We start from the raw sequence: 24558 nt of genomic DNA, 5'->3' as shown, positions 1-24558 counted from the left end.
AGTCTCCAGGACACGGAATCCACTGACCGGGTATTTGGCTGAAGTCCCTGAAGTTCTCCTGCTGCAATCTCTTCTTCATTGCTGAGGTACTGTGTTGGCTTGGGTATATACTTACCTTAAGCCTGTTGGGATTTCTGTGTAGTCCTGGGGTGTTTTCTGTGATTGGGAGGTCCCTCGTCCAGTACACCCAGTCCCACTGCTAGAATCCTGCTGGGGTGTCTTCTGTGAAGCCCCTGGACCCTCTTCTAACCCTAGAAGTAAAGTACTCACTTGTTTGCCAGTTTTCCTAAGGAAACTCTGACTTTTGCTACTAAAGAACTTATTCTAACATTGCCTGTTGGTCACTAGTTCTAGTGACCCCCCTTCTGCTACTGAGAACACCCATGCTCTAAGGGAAAGACTTTGAAGGGATTGGGACTTCTGCCTAGAAAAGAAATCAAGTGTTGTACTTACTTGTAAAGAGTTGGTTAGTTGGTAACTGTAATTCTAAGAGTGAACAGTTACAAAAGTTCTTACTGATCTGGAATGTGTGATGCACTATTCTTAAAAGTATGGTTAACATCTTTTCTTCCTTAGCCACTGTTTTACCAGTCTAAAAGAAAGTAGATGTAAATGTATTTTACTCTTCTGTGATTAGGTTGTGCCTCTTTACAAAAGTAATGTGTTGGTTTCACCAGATTATTCCTGTGGGGTAATTGTATGAGTGTCCTCCAACTGTTGGTATCACCAGGTTAGTCCTGTTAGGATAACTGTATGAGTGTCCCCCAACTGGGTCTTGCTTCCCCTGACTTGCTGCTAGCCTGTCCTTAATAAGTCTACATTAGGTTGTTGCCTACCTAGAATAACTATTCAGTAAAGTGTGACATTGGGTTTTACTCTCCCCTTCATTGTGAAGTTAAAGTAAGTGGGTTTTACTTACCTTGTGTTAGCTGTGTGCCATCCAAAACAAGTTACCAGAGTTATTGCTTACCTCAATCTGGGGTTCCCTGATTTCCAAGGCATCTGTAATGGCACATTACATCCTTAGGTTTTACTCACCTGGTATAACTGTGTGTTATGACAAAAGTAGTTAGAGGTTTTTACTGCACCTAGAATAAGTGTTTCACTATTCACCAAAAGTATATTGTCCAATTGACTGTCTATGTGATTTGTTCCAAGAGTCACTGTACAACTGGAAGGGCCTACTGTCCTTGTATTACCAAAAGTAATCTAAAAGTAACCATTGGTCTTTTACTCCCAAAGGATAGGGTTGACCTATTCTAAATGTGTATAACAAGGTTTTGACTTCCCTAGAACTACAGTTAGAAGTTCCAAATAAGGTCTATACTTGGGTCTGCGTACTTTCAAGTATAGTATTGTGTTTTATATTGTGATTTTATATAATGTGTTAGTACTTACTTAACCCCTAGATTTATCTGGGCCTACTTGTATTTAAATAAATTCTTTATTGTTACAATACATAGTGTTTCAGTGTTTCTTTGGATCATTTGTATTACAATTTTCACTTGTACTGTATCTACTGCCCTCTCTCCCTCCTAAGATAAGCCTGGCTGCTCTGTCTACGCTACCCCGAACTCAGGTGGTACAGCCTTATACTAAGAGTGGAGTCTTGTACTGCCTCAGTAGAATGGCTTTGCTAGGCCCTTAACTGGACTTCAGAAAAAACTGTCCTAACAACAAGCATAGGACGGCCTCCGTTTTCTTGATCAACTTGAAAAATGGTTCAAAATAAAAGCCATAGAATGCAACACAAATATTTCTGGAAGACTTGAGTTCAGGCCAAGACAATAACACAGATTTCAAGTCTCCCAATCAAATCTTAGGTACACCTAACTCCAGCCACCATCTGGAGCAATCCTTACAAGGGTCATTGCCTTTACCAAGTGTTTTTGGAGATTTTAAGACACTACTTCAGGACATTTTGCATTTCTCTTGTCTGATCATTTTATAAAAATGTTTTACTCATCACCACATGCTTCTCGAAGCATAATGCCTCCTTCTAGCACTCTTAACAAAACAAATCAATTAACTTCTCCACAATTAATGGGCATAAGTCCAATCTGCCCTGTAATTATTCTATAGCTTGTTTTTTATCCTTATCACGTTTGTGCGATGGCCTAGCTCCATTGACTTCATCCAATCACAACCTTAAGTGAAAATCATCACAGGGGTATACCCCTCAATTAAGGGCTAAGAAAAAAGCCTTACTTATGACTCAGTGATCTTGCAAGCACCTAAATGCAGATGACCTTCCGGGTAAACTCAAATTATTATGTGTTAAATATAAAAAAGCAATTTTTAAAGCAGAGACTTTTTACACACAGAAATCAAAAAATGAGACAGCACTCCTAAGAAATTGTTTCAAACTATAGAATCATTACTAAACCCCCTAAACACTCAAGCATCAGTCCCTATTTCTTAGGATCACTGCTTGGCCTCAAATTCAATTTTTCTCTAAAAAATGTCAATAGTCAAAGATAAGATCTGAACACAGATACTCAAGTAGATGGGAAAGAAGAATGATGGTCTTCGTTAGTCCCTTCCATAGTGACTGTTTTTCCTAATCAAGTCTAAGCAAGCTACTGCTAATGAAACGCATAACTTACTCAGGAAGCTTTGACCCGCCTCTCGTATATAGGATGCTCTCCCTGCAATTCCAGCAAAGATCTTTGCTGATTTCATTACCAATCATATTACCTTATTTATAAATAAAACACTTATGGAAGGAATGGTATCCTTCCAACTGAAATCTGCTACCATTTCCCAACAGAGGAAAAAAGCATAATTAGATCCATTAGAAATGCGTTCTGGCCGAGTCGTTTGAAATACATTTTCCTGACAAGCTGCTGTCAACGAATGGCGGCCTGTTCGGGAACAGCACATGTGTTCACTGCACTCTGCGTCATCAGGAAGAGGTGGCGGACAGTAAGGGAAGGAGGGGGATTGGGGAGCGGTAGGGGTGTGTTTATGTGTGTGTGTGTATGATGTCAGGAATGGGGATGGGTCAGGGGAATAGGAATTTGGGGCGACGGTATTGTCCCCCACGATAGACATTTGGGAATGAGGGATGAGGGGTGGGGAGGGAACAGATGTTGCATGGGTGTCCCCCGCATTAGAGAACAGCAGGCAAGGGGCACCATAAAGGTAAAAATGATACCCTGCAGCACCGACATCGGACCTTGGCAACGGGGTTAGTATGAAATCGGCCTGCGGGGAATCAACATAGAACCTAGAATTGAATAGCTATCGTCCAGTCACCGGTCTTACTTCGCCCTCCACAATCTTGAAAAAAGTTGATACCTCTCAGCTTATGTCATTCATCTAACAGCATTCACAATTGGATGACTACCAATCTGGTTTTCGCTTTATCCATGGAACTGAGACTGCTTTACTACCGGTCTCCGACAACATCCTGGAATCAGCTGACCAGGATGAATGAACACTCTTGGTGATGCAGCCTTCAACACGTTCACTCATTGTACGCTACTTGCCCGTTTGTCTGACTATATCCATTTATCGACGCGTGCACTGGAATCATTCTGGTCTTTTATAAAGGGTGAATAACAACAAGTTAGGTTTGGCTCTTTATTATCGCCTAAGAAACCTTGCGACTTTTGGGGTTCCACAGGGTTTTGTTTTATCCCTGCTACTTTTCAATATCTGTATCAGACCATTCTTTAAAATCTTCATCAATCCTGGACTTAGTTATTATTCATACGCTGATGATGCACAAGTATACAATACATTCAACATTTGTATTCCTTGCAATTTGATTACTTGTTTAAGTGAAGTTAAATCCTGGATGCTTGAATACTTCCTCCAATTGAACCCAAGTAAAACACAAGTTATCTTGTTGTGCCTAAAAACTAAAAATTGTTGATCTCACCTAAAATATGCCCCTAACCTATACTGTTCAACATCCCCATGTCTTACTCCATCAAGGGAAACAACGTGGGTTTCTAATTAGCATCAGCAGTTCCCGATAAATCCTCCTGTTTGCTGCCTTCTCAGAATTTCCCCATACACTGACAAACGGCACTTCCCAAAGGTCGTTCGCTCCCTCATGAATTCCAGGATTGTTTAGTATAACTCTCTATACTTGGGTATTCTGAACTATCAATTAGATTGCATGCAAAAAATCCCAAATGCTGCAGTTGTTTGATTTTTCATCTCCCCTGCATTGAATCTATCACCTGTTCTTGTCACTCCTTATATTGGTTACCCGTGGAATGCGAGATTGCTTTTAAAACTCTACTTTTAGATTACAAATGCATCCGGGGCCAGGCCCCAATCTATTTGCAAAACAAAATTAATCAATATAAACCAACCTGATCTCTACAATCATAATCAATTAATATTCTTGTAATTGCTCAATTTAGGTATAAATACCTAGGCGATCCTAGATCTGGAATTACTGCCCCACTTCCAGTCTCTGGTATATGCTACCTTTATGCAACAAGCTATTTACCTTTCCTGAAATCATTGAAAATCTGGATTTTTTGGTTGACATAGCTTGCATGGTGGAGGATGATTAGTCATGTAGCAACTCAGTAGAAACACAAGTATGAGGCTTTGGATTGACAGTTCCCCTAAGGAGTGGCGAGGGGCTGGGGAGCCCTTCAAGTCCACATTCCTTTTCCAAGGCTTCCAGATCTTCCAGGGCTCCTTCCCTCTCTCCAGCTTCTTCGGGCCAGTGCTACCTGCCCCAAGGCTGCAGTCCTGCCAGATATCCTCCCTCCAGCAGCCTCCCCTTGTATCAAAGAAGCAGCAGCTGTCAGGTCTGCTTCATACGAGTCCAATAGAGGTACTGAAGTATTCAAGCCCATTCTATGACGATGGGGCTCTGGTGCAATGGACTCTCATTGGTTCACTTCTAGGTCCTAAACCTCCCACCCTTGGATTGGTTCTACTCAGTGATCATCTAATTTCATCTAAGCATCCTTTGGACGATTGGCTTTTACCAATGGCGGTATTGGCTTCCTCCCCTCTAGCCTGCGACTAAGAGATTTCTAAGGTGTATGTGTTATGTGGCGCAATATGAAAATTCCCTCAGCCTATGACAGTGGCTCCATGGCATTTTGCAGTCTCTTCCGCTGGTTGCAGTGTTTGCCCCAGTTTGGATTTTAGAACATTTAATCAGCGAGTGCCTCACTGCTTATTCCTAGATTCCGGTCTACTCTCTTGCAGTGTATTCTGGGAGATGGAGTTCCCAGGCAGTTTTTAAGGGCCAAGCTACCATGTCTCTCTGGGAACCCTGGTTCAGGTACACAATCCTGTGCCCAACAAGCTGGGCAGGCCTCCTTCATCTAGCCAGAAGGGGGCGTTCTGGAAATTGTAGTCGCCTGTAGCAAAGACAGCCGATTGCAGCGACACCGGACCTCTCACCAATTACTGCATGGGCCCACATCTGGCAGCAGCTGGGTCAACCTCATTCATTTTCTCATGCTCCCCTATACAGGACCACGAGGAGTTCCTCCAACGCACCACACTGCATGTATATATGAGACCAGTGTCTATTGTATGTGGGCACCTGTGAAGGAGCCAGTGTGTGTGTTGTGTGGGTGCATCTGTGAATAAGATAGTGTGTATGTTGTAAGTATGCGCAAATTGGATAGTGTGCATGTTGTATGGGTGCATGTATGAATGTATGTACCTGCATACATGCCAGCTGGTAGCGAACCTTTGATTGTGGGGGGATACATCCGTGAAGCGGAAGCCTGCAGGAAAATGTTTTCTTACAGAGGCATGGCATATGATTTTGCTGGTATTATGGGAAAAGTCAACACTAGTATCCTCATATGGGGTTACCGGGGATGGCGTCAATGGTACAGGCAGTAGGGACATGTTTTCTAACAGTGGACATAGCACAGTTACTCTCATTATGGGGAAAGCCAACGTGATGAGTGTTGTAACAAGGTGGGTTCATTGGTATAGGTCGCATGTACATGTTTCTTACAGTGGTCATAACATATGTACTGCCATTGTGGGCAACGCCAACATGCTGTGTTCTTATGTGGGGGGCGACATTGATGCAGGCAGCATGTACATGTTTTCTTAAAACAGAATTTTTACTGCCGTTCTGAGAAAAGCCAACATTGTTGAGTGTTAATAGGTGGCTATACTGACTTACATGGGTATAGCTAGAATGTAGATTTTGCTTACAGTACCATGGCATGTTTTATTGGTTACTGGCATTATAGACAAAGCAAAAACAAGGGGGTACTCTTGTTCGAAAGAGAATTGCCAGGCATTTCGGTGCTGGAGTGCCCTTGGGCAGGGCAAAGACTGATATGTAGTGGACATTTCTCTTCTGTGAGAGGATGATGAGCTAAAGACCCTGGTTGAGACTCTAACACGGGATATAGGCTGGTAGTAGAGAAACTCCCAGAACCCCCCTTGTTTTTGCATTATCGCCAAGGCAACCATGAGTATGCACTTTTGTTGGAATGCTGGCATATATTGGTGCATTTATGGACACAGATGGCATCACAATTGTTTTAATGCAGACAAAATAATGGCATATATTGTGGGCAAAAGGATCATGAAAATGCGTTAGACAAAGCTCCGAAAAACATTCTCCTTTGCACTGTTAGTGACTTGGCATCTACTGGAGCTTTGTCCCGTATTAACGTACAACATCAATTGTAAACTGTTTGGCTTTTTACATAATGTTTCACAGAAAGTGTGCTGTATGATGCACCATGTTAACTCATTATTTGAAACATTTTCTCTGTGAGGAACACTTCCCCGCCCCAAAGCCCTCGTGGTTGGTTCACGCTATCTCGCTAAACTAGGTAGCTCCCACATATTCATGGAAAAAATTATACCACTACAATAAAAAACATTTACCAGCCCAAACTGGAGGACGACACTTATACATTTAGCATAATGGAGGCCCGACAGTCCATGGGGACTAAAGTTACATTCTGAATTCACCTATAGGGTTCCATTTTAAGTTACTCAGTATCTTTGTATGTTTATTGTTTCTCAATTACGCAAAAACATGCTGGGCGTTATTGATGTGGCAGAACATATGCATGTTTTACACTCAAGGGGATGTGGAACACAGACTTCCGCATGTACTGACTGGTAAGCACAAAAGTCACTTGATCTATTCAAAGCCAACCTTCTACTGTCCTGTTGAGCAAAATACCCAAATAATCATATGTAACTAGATGAAACCAGGCCAGTCATTAGAATTCACTCAAAGCAAAAAGGTTTCCTCTACCCAGGCGACATTCTTACATGCAGGCCTATGGTTAGTGGGCACTGTAACTAGGAGGAGGACTGAAAGTCTCTGGAGGTTATGGAGATTTACAGATTATGGAGATGTTTGCCCCAGTGCAAATACCAAGCAAAATTGCTTCTGCCCTGGTGAATCATTTCAGTTATAGCAGTCCAGGTTTAAAAAAGGACTTTCAGTTATGACAAAAACTTCTTTGGAGAACATGCAAGCTCATACTTGATGGCCCCCCTATTTTCATTACAGCACAAATCATATAAATTGCCAATAAAATTGCATTCCCCTCTACTAGTTGCGATGTAGCCGATGGTGTCATCACGCCTTTCCCAGCAGTGACCTCTCCCCATGTGGCCAGCAGCCACTACCTGATCCTGACCCTTGGGGTGGCTATATGACGGATGATCTCATGGGGGGAGGTAGCCCTCAAGGGAGTGACACAACACGATATGCTCTAGGTAGAATTTCGTGTGGTTTAAAGTCATTATTGCCATATTATGCCATATCTCACCATTTATCACCTTCTGCATTGTTAATACCCTGCATTGTGACTGTCCTTTGTCCAACTGCTACCAATGTCAGGCCTATTTGATGACAACCATTACTATTTGTTACTGTATGCATATGTAACTGTTTGCATTTTGAAATCAACAGCCTAAAACTCTTACTGTAGCTTATGTGTGCCTCACTTGTACTAGGACATATTTTAGTATGCATGCTGCTATCCCCCACTCATGTAGTCCCTGCCTCCTATCATTAGCAAGCCTATTCTATGCATTAGTGGTCGACCACGTTTAACGCTAACATGTCTCCCTCCTCGCCCACAAAGATTAATCGTACCAAATTTCTACCACCATGGAATCATAGCTCACCAGACTCACATATTAAACCTACTTTATTCCTTCCAAACTTAAAACTATGTTCAAGTAACAATAATACCAACCCAATCAGGCCTAATTCGGTAGATATCCCCACTCCTAGCCAATGGATACAGTTATTTGCTACCAAACCTACTGCGAACCAGCCTTGCCACGGTACTCTCTGAAATGAAAGACTCAGCTCCAGATTCAGCAGACAGGCATTCCTACCCCACACACCCCAGGAGAATCTGGGCAGTCTACTTTGTCCTCACAAACCTTCACTTCATATTAGTCCTCTACCTCAAAAACCGCAATCAACGCCCAACACTTCGCACCCCAAAAACACTAACAAAAACTCAGACAAGAATTTCAACACTTGACCCCATTCCACTAACCCCTACATCAAAGGCGCCCTGATAAATGCAAGATCTATTATCGCGCATGCGACAGATATTGCGGACATTATCAACAAGGGAGAAATTGGCTTCCTAGCTATCTCGGAGACCTGGCTCCACGCTGCAGCAGGACCAGCTCTCCTATTAGCCATCCCCGACTCCTAGACTATCGTAAGAGCGGACAGAGAGATTACAAAAGGAGGGGATGTCGCCTTTATCACAAAATCCAGCCTGGCGCTCAAAGTAACCACCTCCCCCTCGGTCAAATCCTGCAAACTCCTCTCAGTTAAACTAGCCACCTCTAAATCTAGTACCCTTACCATCTACCTAATTTACAGAGCTCTGTGCCCCATAACGTCCTTTGAGAAAGACCTCATCACCCTACTATCCGCCAACACCAAACCCACTTCTCAAATAGTATTGCTAGGTGACTTTAACTTTGGATACCAGGACCCCAACAACCATTCAGCCAAGGCTCTTGCAGATTCATTGACTGAATTATGTTTTGCGCAAAGAGTGGTCCATCCCACCCATGAGAAAGGGAGAACCCTTGACTGGGTCGCTGACCTCAATTGTGAAACCTCCATCACAGCCATCGAACCCCAGATTTGGATCGACCACTTCCTAATCTTCTTTACCACCTACACCAACCGTCCAACCAACAATCCTAAGACAACAGACCCACCCCTTCTTACCAGAAACAAACGAAATATCACGTCTGACAAATGGATTCCTATCCTGCTCCCTACCCTTAACGTCTCTAAATCTCAAGACCCTGCTGAACTAGTCAACCTATATAACACAACTATGACCCTAGCTTTAGACTACATTGCCCCACTTAAACTACGAAAAGGTAAACCTAAAGCACACCTAAACAAGTGGTTTTCCCCCACAGCTGAAAGCTCTAAGATCAGAAAAAAGAAAAATGGAAGCCAAATGGAAAAACCTTCCATCTAAAGAAAATAAAGACAATGCGAACGGAATTTCCACGAAATACAAAGCTGAGATTATCTTATAATGAAAGGATTCTCAATGCCAGCTCCAGCACAAAGGACCTCTTTGCAATCCTGTTGGAAATGGAATCACCCATACCGCCTGATGACTCATAACGCAAAAACAAAAAATGGTGCACCGATATCCAAAATGCTCTTTCCAACAAAATCGCCACCCTCCTAAACAAAATAGCAGTCAAAAGGCTCAAACTCCCCAACTCAGAGACCTCACAGCACACAATACTCTTTGGGAATTCAAATGTACCCACGCTTCTACCCCAGAGGTAGAAAATATTATAGCATCCCTCAAACCAACAAAATGCCAAGGTGACTTGTGCCCGGCCCAAATTATCAAGGAGGCCACTAGAGACTTGCTTGAGTGCCGCAAGGCTCGTGTGTCTCTCCAACATTATATAACATATTTACTAAGCCCCTCTTCGAAAAACTGGATCACTTTGGTGTCATCTACACAAACTACGCAGATGACACCCAGATTCTTATCCCCCTCTCAGGAAACTACGACTCAGACGTTGCCTTACTCAACAAAATATACCTTATCCTTCAGGCATGGATGGCAGTCCACACCCTCTGCCTGAACGATGAGAAGATCGAGATTCTGATCCTAGGTGCCCCCACAAACCTCAATTAACTTGATGTCCAATACGCTTCTTTCCTCAATGACAGCATTACCATCAATGTTGCCAAGGAGACCAAAACATTAGGCTTTCGCCTTGACTCCACTTTGAACCTGTGCAAACAAGTTAATGCTAAGCCTCTGCAACTTCGTATACATGCAAGCTAATTCATGCCTGCAAACCGTACTTCTCAACTAATAGCTGCATCACATTAGTGAGAGCTTTAATTTTATCCAAACTTGATTACTGCAACACCCTTTCTGCAGGAGCCAGCAATCAAATCTTGAGCAAACTCCAAATACTAAACTAAAAAATAATGCCCTCAGAACTGCCTTAAGTATACCTAGGAGAGAACATATATCAGAAACTAGAAGAAAGTATAATTGGCTTTCCATTAAGGACAGGATTCAGCTTAAATTTGTTTCCATCACTCACAAATGCCTCAACAGGGCGGCTCCTCAATACCTAACAGAGAAAATCACCAAAAGAACCTTGTTACGACCCACTAGGTCCTGTAACTCGCACTGCATTAAAGTTCCTTGGTTCAGCCTAAACAAGCTGGAGGCATCAGTTTCCCGGTGCAGGCTGCCCAAGCTTGGAATGGCCTCCCCCTTCATCTACACACTGATCAGTATTTCCAAAGCTTCAAGACTAACACAAAAAAGTGGATAGCCCTGAACTACATTCTGCCTCTGAATGCTTGAAGTTCACTGAGGACTTAATCGCCCTCCAGCAACGCACTTGCTCCTTACATCGGCATATACCTCTCTTTGTATCTGATTTTTTTGTAACCACCTGACCTATGTAAATTATTTGTAAATGCCTAACTATCCCTGTTACTAATTGTACAATGATCTTATGTATGTATCCATTTATGTATCAAAGCTATCTTTAACGAGCCCAGATATCCCAGGCTGTGGAGCGCTTTATAAATCAATAAATCAAATCATCGGACGAGACATGGTATTCCCCCTTTTTCTTTTGAGGATACTCCTTCCATTCCACATACCTTAATGGCATATTGTCATAACTCCCCTCATCCACCTATGAAAGTGACTGAGAATACTTTCCATCCTCTGTATACAAGTCATCACGAACGGACTCCCCTTTTAAGGCTTATGAGAATTCTTTTCCATATGCTGCATACCACTCATCAAGAACCGACTTTCCTTTTCCGGAGTACAAATGTACTATAAAAAGGAAACTGAGCCGAAGTATGAAGATCAATGGATGCCAGGAGCACCAGCTGCACTCTAGTTGTTGCAAGTGCATCCTTGATGCTGGGAAATTTAAACCCCTGAACCAGCTGAAAGAGACGCGGGCTGGAGAAGTCTGACGCTCTCTCTGCCGACTGAGAGATCAGTGGGCTGGTGCGAGGTCTGTGGAGTCAACTGGCTCACCTGAGAGGCCAAGGAGAGCAGACTGCAGGAGATGGTCTGCTGTAGGGACACCACGAGAGAAAGATGAAGGCTTCCTGGTATCCGCAGGTACCAAACAGCAGCCTCCACACCGCCTGAATCCAGAGAAGCCCAGGTCAAGCAAGCAGGAACCGCGAGAGGGAATGAAACTACAGAGCAGAAGCGGCGAACCCATAGAGCAAATGCAGGATGCTAAAGAGACGCTGCAGGCTTGCCGTGGGAAAGCCAACGTATGCTACAGAGAGCCGGTGAGTCCACCCAAGGGATGCAGGAACAATGGGGCACTTCAGCAAGCATACCAACGGCATAAAGAAGAAAATGAAGCATCTGAGTAAGAACAAGGGATTCGATATTTCTTAAAGAGACAGAATGGAATACATATAAGAGACGGTCAAGTTTACAAGTGTGCAAGTCACAAGTATATTCATATGAGAAAACCCTGGCAGAAAAGTATACCAGGCATATCCAAGTTGCTAGTATGTTCATATGAGAAAGACCTGGCAGAAGAGTCAGGCAGATTCAAGTTACAAATATGAGAAAGTCCTGGCAAGAGAGAATACCTGGCAGGTGCAAGTCGCAGGTATGTTCATATGAGAAAGCCCTGGCAGGAGAGTATACCAGGCAGATTCTAGTTGTAATTGTGTTCAGAGGAGAAAGCCATGGTAGGCAGACTTAAGGTGCAAGTGTGTTTATATGGGAAAGCCCTGGCCGGAGAGTATGATTCAAGTTTAAAAGTGTATTAATATGGGGAAGTCCTGGCAAGAGAGTAAGCAAAGTCAAGTTGAAACAGTGTATAAAGTACATACTACAAGGAAGTCCTGACAAGGCTACATCTTGAATAGTCAAAGATTGCATTGAAATCATATAAAGAGGAGAGGAAATCTGGCAGGAGAGTACACCAGGTATCCTACCAAGTTTAAGACCAGCAGCCAAGTTGTTTTTGAATACCAGTTGTTTTGTTGAACAAGAGAAACTCAAGAAAACAGATGTCTATAAAAGTGTAAATCACAGTGAAGATGAATCATAGAGTAAGGGAACAATCCTCTGGTACTGTGTACTTTATCCATTGGGATCTTTTATGCTGTAGTTATGCCTTTCCTTTTGAACATTTGTGCATTTTCAAGGCCAAACACATTACCCTTTTCACCTCAAAGTTAATTTTGTTAGAATGTGAGAGCCAGAATAATACGTTGGACACAGGACAGTTTGCTTTGGACATCTTGACATCGAACAGAACCTTAGTTTTATTTTTATGTTAGAGAGGCATCTTCCAACCACTTTTTTTGTTTCAATAAAAGTTTATGGCCAAAATCATGAAAACCCTGTGTTCATTTCACAATTTCTGCTCCTCACATAGTGCTTCAGTCAACTCAACTACACTTCAAATTTCGGTAAATCCTAAAGTTACAATTCCTAAATATTTTAAATAGTTATGAAGGAGAATACTCATGCCATCTATTTATCATGTCTGAGAACAAAACAAAAAGCCATGCAGCATATTAATTTGCAAAAGTCCCAATGTTAACAAAGGGAGTTCATGGAGGGTCTCCTGGAGGCGTTCAATGAAAACAGAAATGCCATCAGGATGTTTAAGAATACTGCTGAGGCTCCACAAATGCGTTTCATTATTTTAAACATAGTGCTGTCTATGGACATATCTGACTTTTTAATTGTTTGGCGGTTTTAGGGCTCTTCTGCAATAAACACGTCCATAAAGAGCCTAACACAAAGACAGCCCACTTAAGAACACACCTGCATTGCCTGATGTGCACAATAACTCATTTGAAGGCTGCAGCTTCAATGTGAAGATTACTTCCTTGTTTAAGTGTAGCCTGTATTACAGTGCAAAAGGACAAAAGCGAACAATTCGCAATTATAGAATAGAGTGTTGTAACGACTTTTTAAGGAATTCATTGTATGCATCTTTACCTTTCTATTTATATATATATTTGCCTATATGTACATGGTGGTTTTCTTTGTGCACAAAAAATAAACCAAATTAATAGTAACAATCAGAGTAAGGTGGCCAATGACCAGGGAGGGAACGAGAAGAGAGAATTTTAACTATGAATTGATAATTTGTTCTTTTAAAAGGCTTAAACATGCAGAGAAAGCTACATTTAAATACTGAGATAACCCTGTAGATAAAATAGATCCTTTGGCTATAACTATTGCAACTGAGCAGGCAAGGGTTATGATTGCAGCAGTGACAGGATGACAGAGCATTCCACTGTCAAAATGGCTGCTGTCCCTTACAGGCAGAGCACAGAGCTGAAAAGCTTGCAACACCAGCATCCCTCTGCTCAACTGGCCACGCGCTAGTGGAATGACCATTGGTGGAGAGTGAAGAGATAAACAGTGAAAGAAGAATAGAAACATTCATTTTGCCCTGGGAAGACAGATTCGTTAAATCTTTTGGGTAAAACTGGAAGGGGAGCGAAATATAAAATTTCACATTTCCCAATATTCAACCATACATTTGGTTCTCAAATGTGTGAGAATACAGCTTTAAGGAATCAAAGTGGCGTCCCGAATAATATATGAGGCAAGAGTTTTGGAATAGTTAATGCAGCCCCAATGGCACAGATTCACAAATATGTTTTAAGCGATGCCTTGGAGCTGCCAAATGGCAACAATAGACTCAGGATCCAGGATAGACAAAAACGCTGGGAGGCGACAGATACTCCAGGGAACAGTTGCATTAGGACTACCGTCTCTGCAAGCGATCTCCTTAAATTCCCACCAACAAGTTATTGCATTTTATGACATAATCCAAGGCCTCTTTGATAAGATTGTTTTTCCCAGAATGAAGCCACTTTGATCCTTTTTGGCTGATATACACCACACATAATACTGATAGTTCTGATAATACTTTCATGACCATTTTATTATTGGTAGCAAGCAGTTTGAAGGGGTCGTATAAACAATACACTTTTGGGTCTTTCCCACCTTTAGAAAAACTGTTATTAAAGTCCTCACAGGGGCCCTTTTTGTTCAATTAGCAAACACTCAAAGAAACCGAATTTTCTGCATTTAATAGGCCAATCCTTGTTTTACGATAATTCGGTCAACTTTCACAGAGACAGCTCACAGATTGGGGCATTACAAAATCTTAACAGTCTAATTAAAACCTACTTATCCAACTTTGTTTTGTAATTTCAGTTGTGTGCATGAATGTTGTTCCTGGGAATATCAAGCAATATGTGGACTGGCCCAGAGAAGTGCTCCCTTTGTTGTAAATTTGTTAATTATTCAGTAGAGGATTCCTGCCATTGTTTGCTGATTTTTAAAGGCTGTTTGATGTTTAGGAGACTTTTTTGCCCATCTTTGACAGGCTTTTGCTGCACACAGTAGCAGCAGCCATAGAATAATTATGCTACAGCAAGATCCATATTGGAAGCATTTTCTTTTAGGGATGGTAAAGTCAAAGATGTGTTTTTTTCCGGATGCTATTACTATGCAACAAGTTACTTCTAGTTCTATGATAAATGTATTGAACACAATGTGTAAAAAGTATCTATTCAAGGTTCATTGTGAAATAATATATCAACATTTTTAATTATATGTTTGTAAGGATGAAGAAATCCTAATATAATTACTTTAAAATTGAAATTGATGAATGTATATTTTTGCACACCTTTTCGATTGAAACAATTGTATGTGAAAATGTTACTACCGATTGGAAAAGAAATTACAGAGAGTTGCCAATTGCAGCCTTTTATCATGAAACAGGTCTTCCCATGAACACGCATGCAATTCCTAGCAACCAGAGTTGCACTAGGACCAGTGGCCTCAGCTTCAACTATGCTTTGATGATCCAATTAAAATGCATTAACCACTTGAAAAATATGGAAACTGAGTGAAACAATTCCATACTTAAATCATTTGCCCATGTAACACTACTATAGTTGTATTTCTTGAAATTTGTATTGCAAAAAGCAGCAGAATATTTTTGACAATCACTACTAGTGAACCTTTTCCGTTTCAGTTCATAATAATTCGATTGGTGTTTGTGAGCAGTTTTGTTGTGATGTGACCATCTTGGGTCGTATGTGGCAGGAAAAGGACCATTGCTTACCAGGACTTCAAATTCTCCTTCACAAAGTGTTTGGATTGTTCAATGTACTTCTTAGCAACCGGCAGTACGTCCATCAACCCCTTCCCCCACTCATGTGGGGGTTTACGGTTTACTGCGTAGCTGGTGAACAGCGCGGCAGCCAGAGATCCCAGGTAGCCAGTCGGGTGGTGATGGGTCATGCGCCCGCTCTCAATGCTGACTTGGATCAGGTGATCCCGCTGCTCCGGACGTGGGAATCTCAGTCCGATGCACATGGCCCTCATCGCGGCACCGCATCCACCTTCGTACTTACTAAATGGAATCTTCCAGCCATTTGGGACATCCGGTTTTAAGATTTTTGCATTATTCATACAGGTTGGACCTGTAAAAAAAAATATATATATATATTTTTAAGCTGCTGTAACTCTAAAGACATGCCCAACCAGAATTATAACATGTTTCCTATGCAGCTTGCACAATGTTTATTGTAATTTATGATGCAAAACCGTTGCATCTTCGCTGCAGCAGGTTTGAAAAAGAGCACAATTTTCTTCAGCACAACATTGTGAACAAAGAAAAGAAAACATATTTCAGAGTACCATTGTTTATTTAAAAATCACGGGGTGTATTCTTTCTATGTTTTTTTCCGACTATGACAATGTTTGCTATACTTCCCATTCTCACTATAGCAAACATTGCTGCGGTGCAAAATTGTATTGAACGAATGTTGTTGCACCATGGCAATTTCTGCCTCACTGCGAATACCAAGCAAAATTGCTTCTGATGCTTACCAGCATTTTAAATATCAGCTTCAGTAAACCAGCATATCACAGTTCCTATTGCTCCCTGCAGACCATATGATATGCATGATATGATATGGCATTTATACACAAGTGATTCACAAGTGTGCACAAGTGATTCTAGGCGCGACTAGACAAGGAGGGGGAAACAGAAGGAGGACAAAACAGCGATCTTACTAGGCCTTGTATCATTCAGATTGCACAAGCGCAGGGAAGGGGAGAAGTGCAAAAGGGGGGTGGGGTGATGGAGAAGTGCAGGTAATCAAAAGTGCAGCCAACGAGTGGCTCATTACAGATACAGACCACAAGTGCTGGGTGATCCAAGAAGCAGTGTGAGGTGAAACTGGATATTCAGGGACCATGGCCCCAGTTTAAGAGGGTGGCCAGATGACCAGTGCATGAAGCAGATGGGTCATCAGCAGGGCAGAGGAAGGGAGAAAGCGGAAGTGAAGAGGAAGGTCTTGAGTTGCTTCCGGAACCGGATATGGTTCTGCTCAGGTTTGAGGGAGGCAGGGAGGCTGTTCCAGTGGGAGGCTGCAGCCGAGGAAAGAGATCTACCCACAACTCTCTGCTTTGAAAAGCGACTGACCCTCAGAGAGTTCGAGGTGGATGAGTGAAGAGCTCGAGATGGGAGATATTTAGGAAGACAGAGTTGGGGGTAGTGCAGTCCCAGGTACCAGAAAGCCTTGTGGACAATGCAGAGGGTCTTGAACTTGATCCTTACTGCCACTAAAAGCCAATGTAGAGATGTCAGAGCTGTAGGCTTACGATCCCTGGGCTTGAGTGCAAAGAAAAGTCTTACAGTCCTGTTCCGGATTAGTTGTAGAGTACGGAAAGTAGAGGCAGGAAGATTTAGAAAGAGGATGTTGCAGTAGTCCAGCCTTGAGAGGACCACAGCTCTGGAGACATTGAGATGCTGTTATGGTCAATTGTCATTGACCATAACAATGAAATATTTGAAATCCAAGATGTTGGGAGTACCCATTTAAAGATGTTGTTCATATTCCCATTTAATTAGTGATCTCAGGTGAATATATCGAACCTATCCAGTCCCAGACCAATTTGCCATTAAAGATGCAGACCCTCAGTGGGGAGTTGGGCCAGTGCTACAGAGCTATATTAGCCAGACTCTTAGTGTGGTTGTGGGGAGACAGTTGTGTCAGGCTGTTGCTGCTAGTTGGTGATATTGGAAGGAGGTGGTGGCAGCAGTCTGGAGAGGGGGTTATAGACCAGAGGGGGAGTGGGAGGGGGTAGAGGTTGGTGAACATCAGGAGGTGACAGGGGAAGATGGGTAGAAGCATGTTGGACATCAAGAGTAGGTGATGGGAGGAAATAAGGATGCGGCTGGTGGATATCGGGTGGAGGCAGCAGGAGAAAAGGATGAGGTTGGTGATCACCAGGAGTGGATGGAAGGGCAAAGGAAATTGAGTATACATCAGGAGGGGTTGGTAAAAGAAGAGGCGGTTCATGATTGGTAGTATTGAAATAAATAAAATGAGATAACTAAGATGCTTGAAAAGAAATGGACAAATCCGGTCCTATTTAGACTTGCAAGCTAACAAAAACAGACAGTATCCTACTAACCCCAAACACCCAACCCACCCTCCAACTCACCTGCCCTTAGAGTATCCCCATTGTCCCACCCTATACTTATTACGACACATCCGGTTAACTTTTCACACCCCTGTATGAACAATGGGTGCCTGCGTGCCTGGTCTGAGTAGGTCTTCTATTTCCTGCCCCCCACAGGTCGTCATGTGATGTTCTACTTCTGGATCGATGGTCTCTGCCGGACTGCTTCCCGTTTCCACCTCCTCAGACGAGGGGCTCTGGGCCACCACCTCCTTACACAATTCTGCTAAGAATGAATGTCCCATTGTAACAGCCGGTGTAAACTGGACGGATCCGAAGATGGCAGCAGAGTGGCCTTCACCCAGTGCACATGAGAGTCACTGAAAGTGCTACCTCAGCAATCCTTACTGCGCATGCTCCGCCCGAGGACTCTAGAGTGAAAGCATTGCGTGTAGTCAATAGATGGGGATTACCCTAACAAATGTCAGCTGGAAAAAAAATAACAAAAAATAATAAACAGTTGGGCTCTTATGATGCTAATCTGATTCAGGTATCCAATGTTCAGGGCTTCTATTACAATAGATATCACTCCCCCCGCACCCTCAACATCTTCATTTACCAACACTTCCGATTAGCTTATATCCTGTGATGTCCTCCGGATGTCAACACTTCATAGACTGTCCTGCCACAGGGGCTGCCAATGTCCACAGTGTAGAACCATTAGAGTAAGTATCCAGACAGCACAGGAAAATATAAGGAGACCAGTTGGGCTCAATCATGGGAGTAGAGGAAATATCCAGCTCTGATGGGGTTGTTTCAATGATGGGAAGAAGAACAAACATGTGGAAGAGCGTCAAGGAGTGACGCAATAAGATATCAGTCATTCCCTGTGCCTGCCTTAAAAAATCTGGAGGGTAGACCAAGCGGTGGGCTTGTAATCTGCTTGTATATAAACTTAGGTTGGAGGGCAGAGGAGTGTGAAACAGGCTCCTTTGACCTCCAATTTCTTTCTATCACAACAGGGGAGGGGAAGTTATCGACCTTTTCAATATATTTAATAGACCCTCCAAGGGTCAGGGTATGGAGGCACTTACAGCTCTCAATGTTTCCTTAGACTCGAAGGGTGGGAGTGAAAGAACTGACAAGATGACCCTGGTGGTAGGCGATCAAAACCTTCAGATCGAACCTTTGGTCGGACTGGAGGACTTGTGGGATGATCAGGATATGGCCTGGGACATACCAGTGTAGTGGCCACAGCCCCATATACGAACCCATGAACACGCAATAGAATCGGTTTGCCTATGGCACAATTTTAATTTAAGTGCCTGCAATGGGCAAGCACCAAAAGATCAGAGAGCCACAAAACGTTTAACAGGCACAACGGATCATCCCTCATAGACTATATTTTGATCACAGCAACCCACTGGGCAGGGGTTGCAGACTTTTAGGTCCAGGTCAGAACAGAGAGCGACCACTCTCCTTTATTAATGGGCTTTAATGACATAAGGGGTTCCCCCCTGCACCTCCTTAGCCCCTAAATTTAGCCAAGCACTGAACATTGTAGGGCATGCTCGTAAAACTATTAAATGGGCAAGACTATTAGAAAAGGAGTCAAAGACTGCATTGTATGTATCTATCCTCACGGAAGTTGGGGCCATTTGTGACAATGAGGCTGATGACTCAGTAATTCTGGAGACCTATAGAAATCTTAATGAAAAGCTACTTCCACAAATATCTGCCCCGGTAGGGAAGGTAAAAGAGAAGGCCACCCGCAAAAAGGAGTGGTACGATGAGGAGTGCTGAGCAGCCAAAAGAAAGATAGTAGCTTGTCTGGAAGACAGGGAGGGGGTTCATAAAATTAACCTAAACCAGGCACGCTTGGACAACAAAAATATAGTGCTGGCCAAAAAGAAAAATCTGTGTTAGATAAATGACACTCTCTGGTGGATGCATTACAAGCTAAGAATAATGTGTTATTTTGGCATATGATCAGCAAGAAAGAATTCAAAGGTAACCATGCACTGGAGTGTTGCATTGGTTCCGAGGACTAGCGCCAGCACTTCTCGAAACTGTATGGCGCTCAGGACTCCGTAGTCGAGTTACCTTGCCCCTGAATTGCAAATGTCCACCCTGCCCCATTATGTTTTACCATAGGGGAAGTAGAATTTGCAATAATCACGCATAAACGAGGCAAAGCAGCAGGCCCAGATTTGATCCCAGCAGACCTGTTTAGGGATGAGGTGGGCATCTGGACCCCGCTCCTGTGCAAGGTCTTCAACTCCATCATTAGGAAGGGCTCAATCCCAGAGTCATGGCGCAAGGCAGTGATGGTTTGCCTATACAAGAAGGGAGGAAGAAACCTGTCAGCAAACTACCGCCCTGTTTCCCTATAGGACAGCGCAGGAAAATTCTTTGGAAAGGTTATCCTGGCACATCTCCAAGACTGGGTTGATAATAACAACGTAATTACCGATCTACAGGCTGGTTTAAGAAGAAATAAGGGCACTCTAGACAAATGCCTTATGCTGTACCTGTTAATTCAGAAATACACTGTATTAAGACAAATGAAAGAGTACGCAGCGTTTCTAGACTGAAGGACAGCTTTTGACTCAGTCTTCTTGAGTCACGTAAAATCCCAGCCAACCTGATCAATATCATCAGTTTACTATACTCAGGAAACAGCGCTACAGTCTGCCATGGAATGGGGGGGCAAAAACACATCATCATTTCCTGTTAATATGAGAGTACGGCATGGCTGCGTCCTGGGTCCCCTTCTTTTTAACTTGTATAAACAAGAAATAATTGATGCATTGTTGAAGGGGTGCCAGGATTGCCCTAAAATGGCCCTAAATAAATATCTGTCATTATTCTATGCGGATGATGCTATGTTGGTTGCAACCAGCCCTAAAGGTTTGGAGAAATCCATGGCTATCTTTTTAGCTAAATGTAAAGAGTTAGACCTAAATTTGAATATCGATAAGTCTAAGATACTGGTGTTCAAGCCTAGGTTTACAAACCACACATCACTGGTGCTTAGGGTGGAAGGAGTACAGCTCGCCCAAGTAATATTCTTTGATTACCTTGGAGTGAGATTACAAGAGACAGGAGGGTGGGTTGAGCAGGTGGGCCGCTCAGTTTGCACAATAGAGAAACTCAGTGAATCAATTAAGCCTTTCCATGCCAAACACGAGGAAGGCACCCTTTCCCCAGCTCTGAATTTATATGAAAATCAGGCCCTACCTATAGTTTAGTATGGGGTGGAATTAAGGGGACACGCCAACGTAGACACCCTCATAAAAAGTGAATGCACGTTTCTAAAAAAGCTGGTCTCTCTTCCTAAGAGCACTCCTTCCTCCTTAGTATGCTCCAAACTCAATGTCAATTCTGTGGCTGCTCAGTTTAAGCACAAACCAGTTCTTTTATGGCTAAGGATTTGGAAACAGGAAGGGCTGGAAAGATGGAGGGATGCACGGACCTACCTTATGGCACTAGATGGTGGGAAATCGATACCTTGGCTTTGCCATAAAAAGAAATCACTTTACCAGGCGGTAACCTCTGGGTTAACCCAGAATACCAGCCAACGGGCACCAAGAAAATATTTATAGATGCATTAGTTGAAGGTGCCCGGTATGAACTGCTACGCAATGCTATGAAACTCAAACTGGGACCTGCATACCTCAAGGTTAGCCATCTTGGTCCTCAGGCCTTTCTGGACTATATATCTCCATCATACGAAAGGTCTTTATACCTACGAGTAAGGTTAGGTATTCTGCCAGTGACTGCCTTCACGCAATCATGGAACCCAGCGAATGTCCAATGTGTGGGATGGCACCTGAATACATGTCACACTTCATGCCTCTATGCTTCAAAACAAATCCTTTAAGGCTTATAAACCAGAGACCCGTGTTGAGGGTGGCTGGGGTCAGAGACACTGAAGCAGAAATTATTCTTGTGCGCCAGAGTGTTGATCCCTTGCTGGTGTATGGGTCTGCCTTGTTACATCCATACAGCTTGGCTGTTAAGGAAGAACTATTTGAACCCAAGCCTAAAGTAAGCCTCACACTCATTTTCTTTTGTCTCTGTGCTGGTGAGTACGGCTCCTCTTGGCTGTGAGCCCTCGAGTCGGTGTGTATGGCTCCCCTTTTGTTCTACTAAACAAAAGATAAGGAATTCGTCATTGAACTAACTTTGATAGTTCTGGTGATTTATTTATAAGAGGTTGCGAGCCAGGCTCTTCTCTTAGGACCTAAATGTAAACTGTTGTATAACATGTATTTATTGCAGTAAATTGTTTGTATTTCATGTTTTAATAATGGTTTTATTTTATGTCTGTAATTGTTGTTTGTACTTGAAGACTCAACGCCGAATAAAAGTTTGTTGACTGACTGATGAGAACATGAGTAGAGAGGTGCTAAAACAGGTTACGTTCTGACCCTGGGGGAGGAAGGCGACAATGCCCTTCTTATGTTTCCTGAGGTGGAAGAGAAGTGCTAGCGTCATGGTTCTACCAGAGTCCTGCAAAGAAGTATGTCACATATGAACGGCTTTGATGAGACACCCAGCAACTCCTACAGGAGCGCTCTGAAGGAGATGCTCATGACAGAGAAGAAGGGTGTGGGAACCCCTTAAGTCTGATACTGAGCAGTGAGATTTTAAGGGGATGAAGAAATAGTGTGCAGGATTCCTGACATCAAACCTGACCAAACATTATAAATCGAGATGAGACTGCTCAATAGTGGTTTGGAAGAGCTGCTGTAAATAAAATCCTAGGTGTACTGTCCTTTCTGGTGCCTTCACAGCACATTTAGATCTTCTCAAGGACTTTATTAGATCTGTTGGTATTTCACACTATGAACAATAGCCTAATTATTGGAGACGGTGGTGGGTTGTGAGAAGGTGCAGCGGGAAACAGACGTTTTAGCACAGCTTGTCCCACCTGTAAATCTGCTTTAGAATGTTTGTCAATGCAGTAGTGCTAAGTAAAGGTATGAATAGAGCTCCATGTAGCTGCTTTGCAAATGGCGTCCAGCGGGACGTTTGCAATAAAGGCCAAAGTAGCTCCTTTACCCCTGGTAGAGTGAGCTCTTGGTATGAAAGGCAGTATCTTGCTTGATAGAGAGTAGCAGAGTTGTATGCATTTCACTATCCATCTGGAGATGGCGTTTATTGAAACGTGGCCGCCTTCCTGCCAGGTGCCCTGGAGACAAACAGTTGGTCTGTTTTTCGTAGCGGTCTTGTCTTGTTTAGATAGTAAAGGACCACCCTCCTTACATCTAGTGTTTGGAGATTTTTCTGAGCTGAGATTGAAGGGTTTTGAAAGAAAGCTGGTAGTTCAATGGACTGGTTGACATAGAACTTAAGATATGAACGTAGGTGAAAACCTAGGGTGTGTTCTTAGTACCAACTTGTCTTTGTGGGTAACAAAGAAAGGGTCTTGCACTGACAAAGCTTGTAGTACACTGCCACTTCTTATGGAGGTGATTGCCACCAGAAAAGCTGTCTTGTATGTAAGGTGTTTAGGGATGGATTTATGCATAGGCTCAAAGGGGTGTGCAATGAGCTTTGTAAGTAACACATTTAGGTCCCACCCTGGGGGCGGGTTTGAAATGGGAGGGTAAAGTCTTTTTACTCCTTCCATGAATGCCTTAATGACCAGGGCTTTCCACCAGGACACCTTACTTTGAGAAATGGTGTCCGTGGATAGAGCCACCAGGTTAACATTGATGGAGTTAAATACTAGCCCGGAGTCTAGTAAGTGGAGCATGTAATGAGGAAATGTGTGATAGAGTACATTCAATTGGGTTTACATTGTTTTACTGGCAATATATTACAAATATTTTCCATTTGTGTAAATAACAGTGTCTGGTGTTTGGTTTTCATGCCTCCTTGAGGATTTCCATACACCTTTGAGGTAGTTTTAAATGGCCTAATTCTATGACTTCAGGAGCCAAGCTGCCAAGTTTATAGACTGAGGGTGTGGGTGGAACGTTGCCCCCCCGTGCTGTGAGAGCATGTTGTAGGGGCACAGGAGTTTGATTGGATCGCACATCACCAGTTTGCGCAGATGTGTAAACCAAAGTTGTCCCATCCACATAGGAGCAACTAGGATTAGAGTTACTTATTCCAGGTGCATCTTGTTCACTAACCTGCTCAGTAGCGGTGTTGGGGGAAAGGAGTAGGCACAGTTCCCTGACCAGTTCAGCCACATGGCGTTCCCCTTGGACCCGTGCCGGGGAACCCTGGCTTCGAAGCCTGGCCATGCATGTTTTTAGTCTGTGGCAAACAAGTCTAAAGGGGGATAACCCCATAGGGGGAAGATATCGTTTAAGATGTTTCTGTCGAGCTGCCACTCAGGTAGAGGATCTATGCTTAATGAGTCTGCCAGAGAATTGAGTTCCCCTGGAACATGTTGTAACGTTAGGAACATGCCCCGCTTGAGTGCCCACTCCCACATTTTTTGTGCTAGCCTGGACAAACCTGGAGAGTGTGTGTCCCCCTGCTTGTTTATGTGAAACATGGTAGTGGTGCTGTCCGTGAGGACTTGTACCATCTGACCTGACAGGTACACTTGGACAGCCTGTCAGGCCTT

At 43.1% G+C, this 24558-nt stretch overlaps 1 protein-coding gene across 9 annotated transcripts in view; it reads right to left on the bottom strand.

The window, feature by feature from the left end:
* LOC138488657 (ADP-ribosylhydrolase ARH1-like) overlaps positions 1-24558 on the bottom strand; it is a 74542-nt gene that overhangs the window by 6424 nt on the left and 43560 nt on the right. For all 9 annotated transcript variants that reach the window (XM_069615830.1, XM_069615833.1, XM_069615832.1 and 6 more), the window contains one exon: positions 15619-15979. In XM_069615830.1, the coding sequence (XP_069471931.1) occupies positions 15619-15979 (361 nt within the window). The remainder of the gene's footprint in view (positions 1-15618; positions 15980-24558) is intronic.

The sequence above is a fragment of the Ambystoma mexicanum genome, chromosome 9 (assembly GCF_040938575.1).
Source record: "Ambystoma mexicanum isolate Mex_15411 chromosome 9, UKY_AmexF1_1, whole genome shotgun sequence".
Lineage (NCBI taxonomy): Eukaryota > Metazoa > Chordata > Amphibia > Caudata > Ambystomatidae > Ambystoma > Ambystoma mexicanum.
This window is presented reverse-complemented; position numbering and strand designations above follow the sequence as displayed.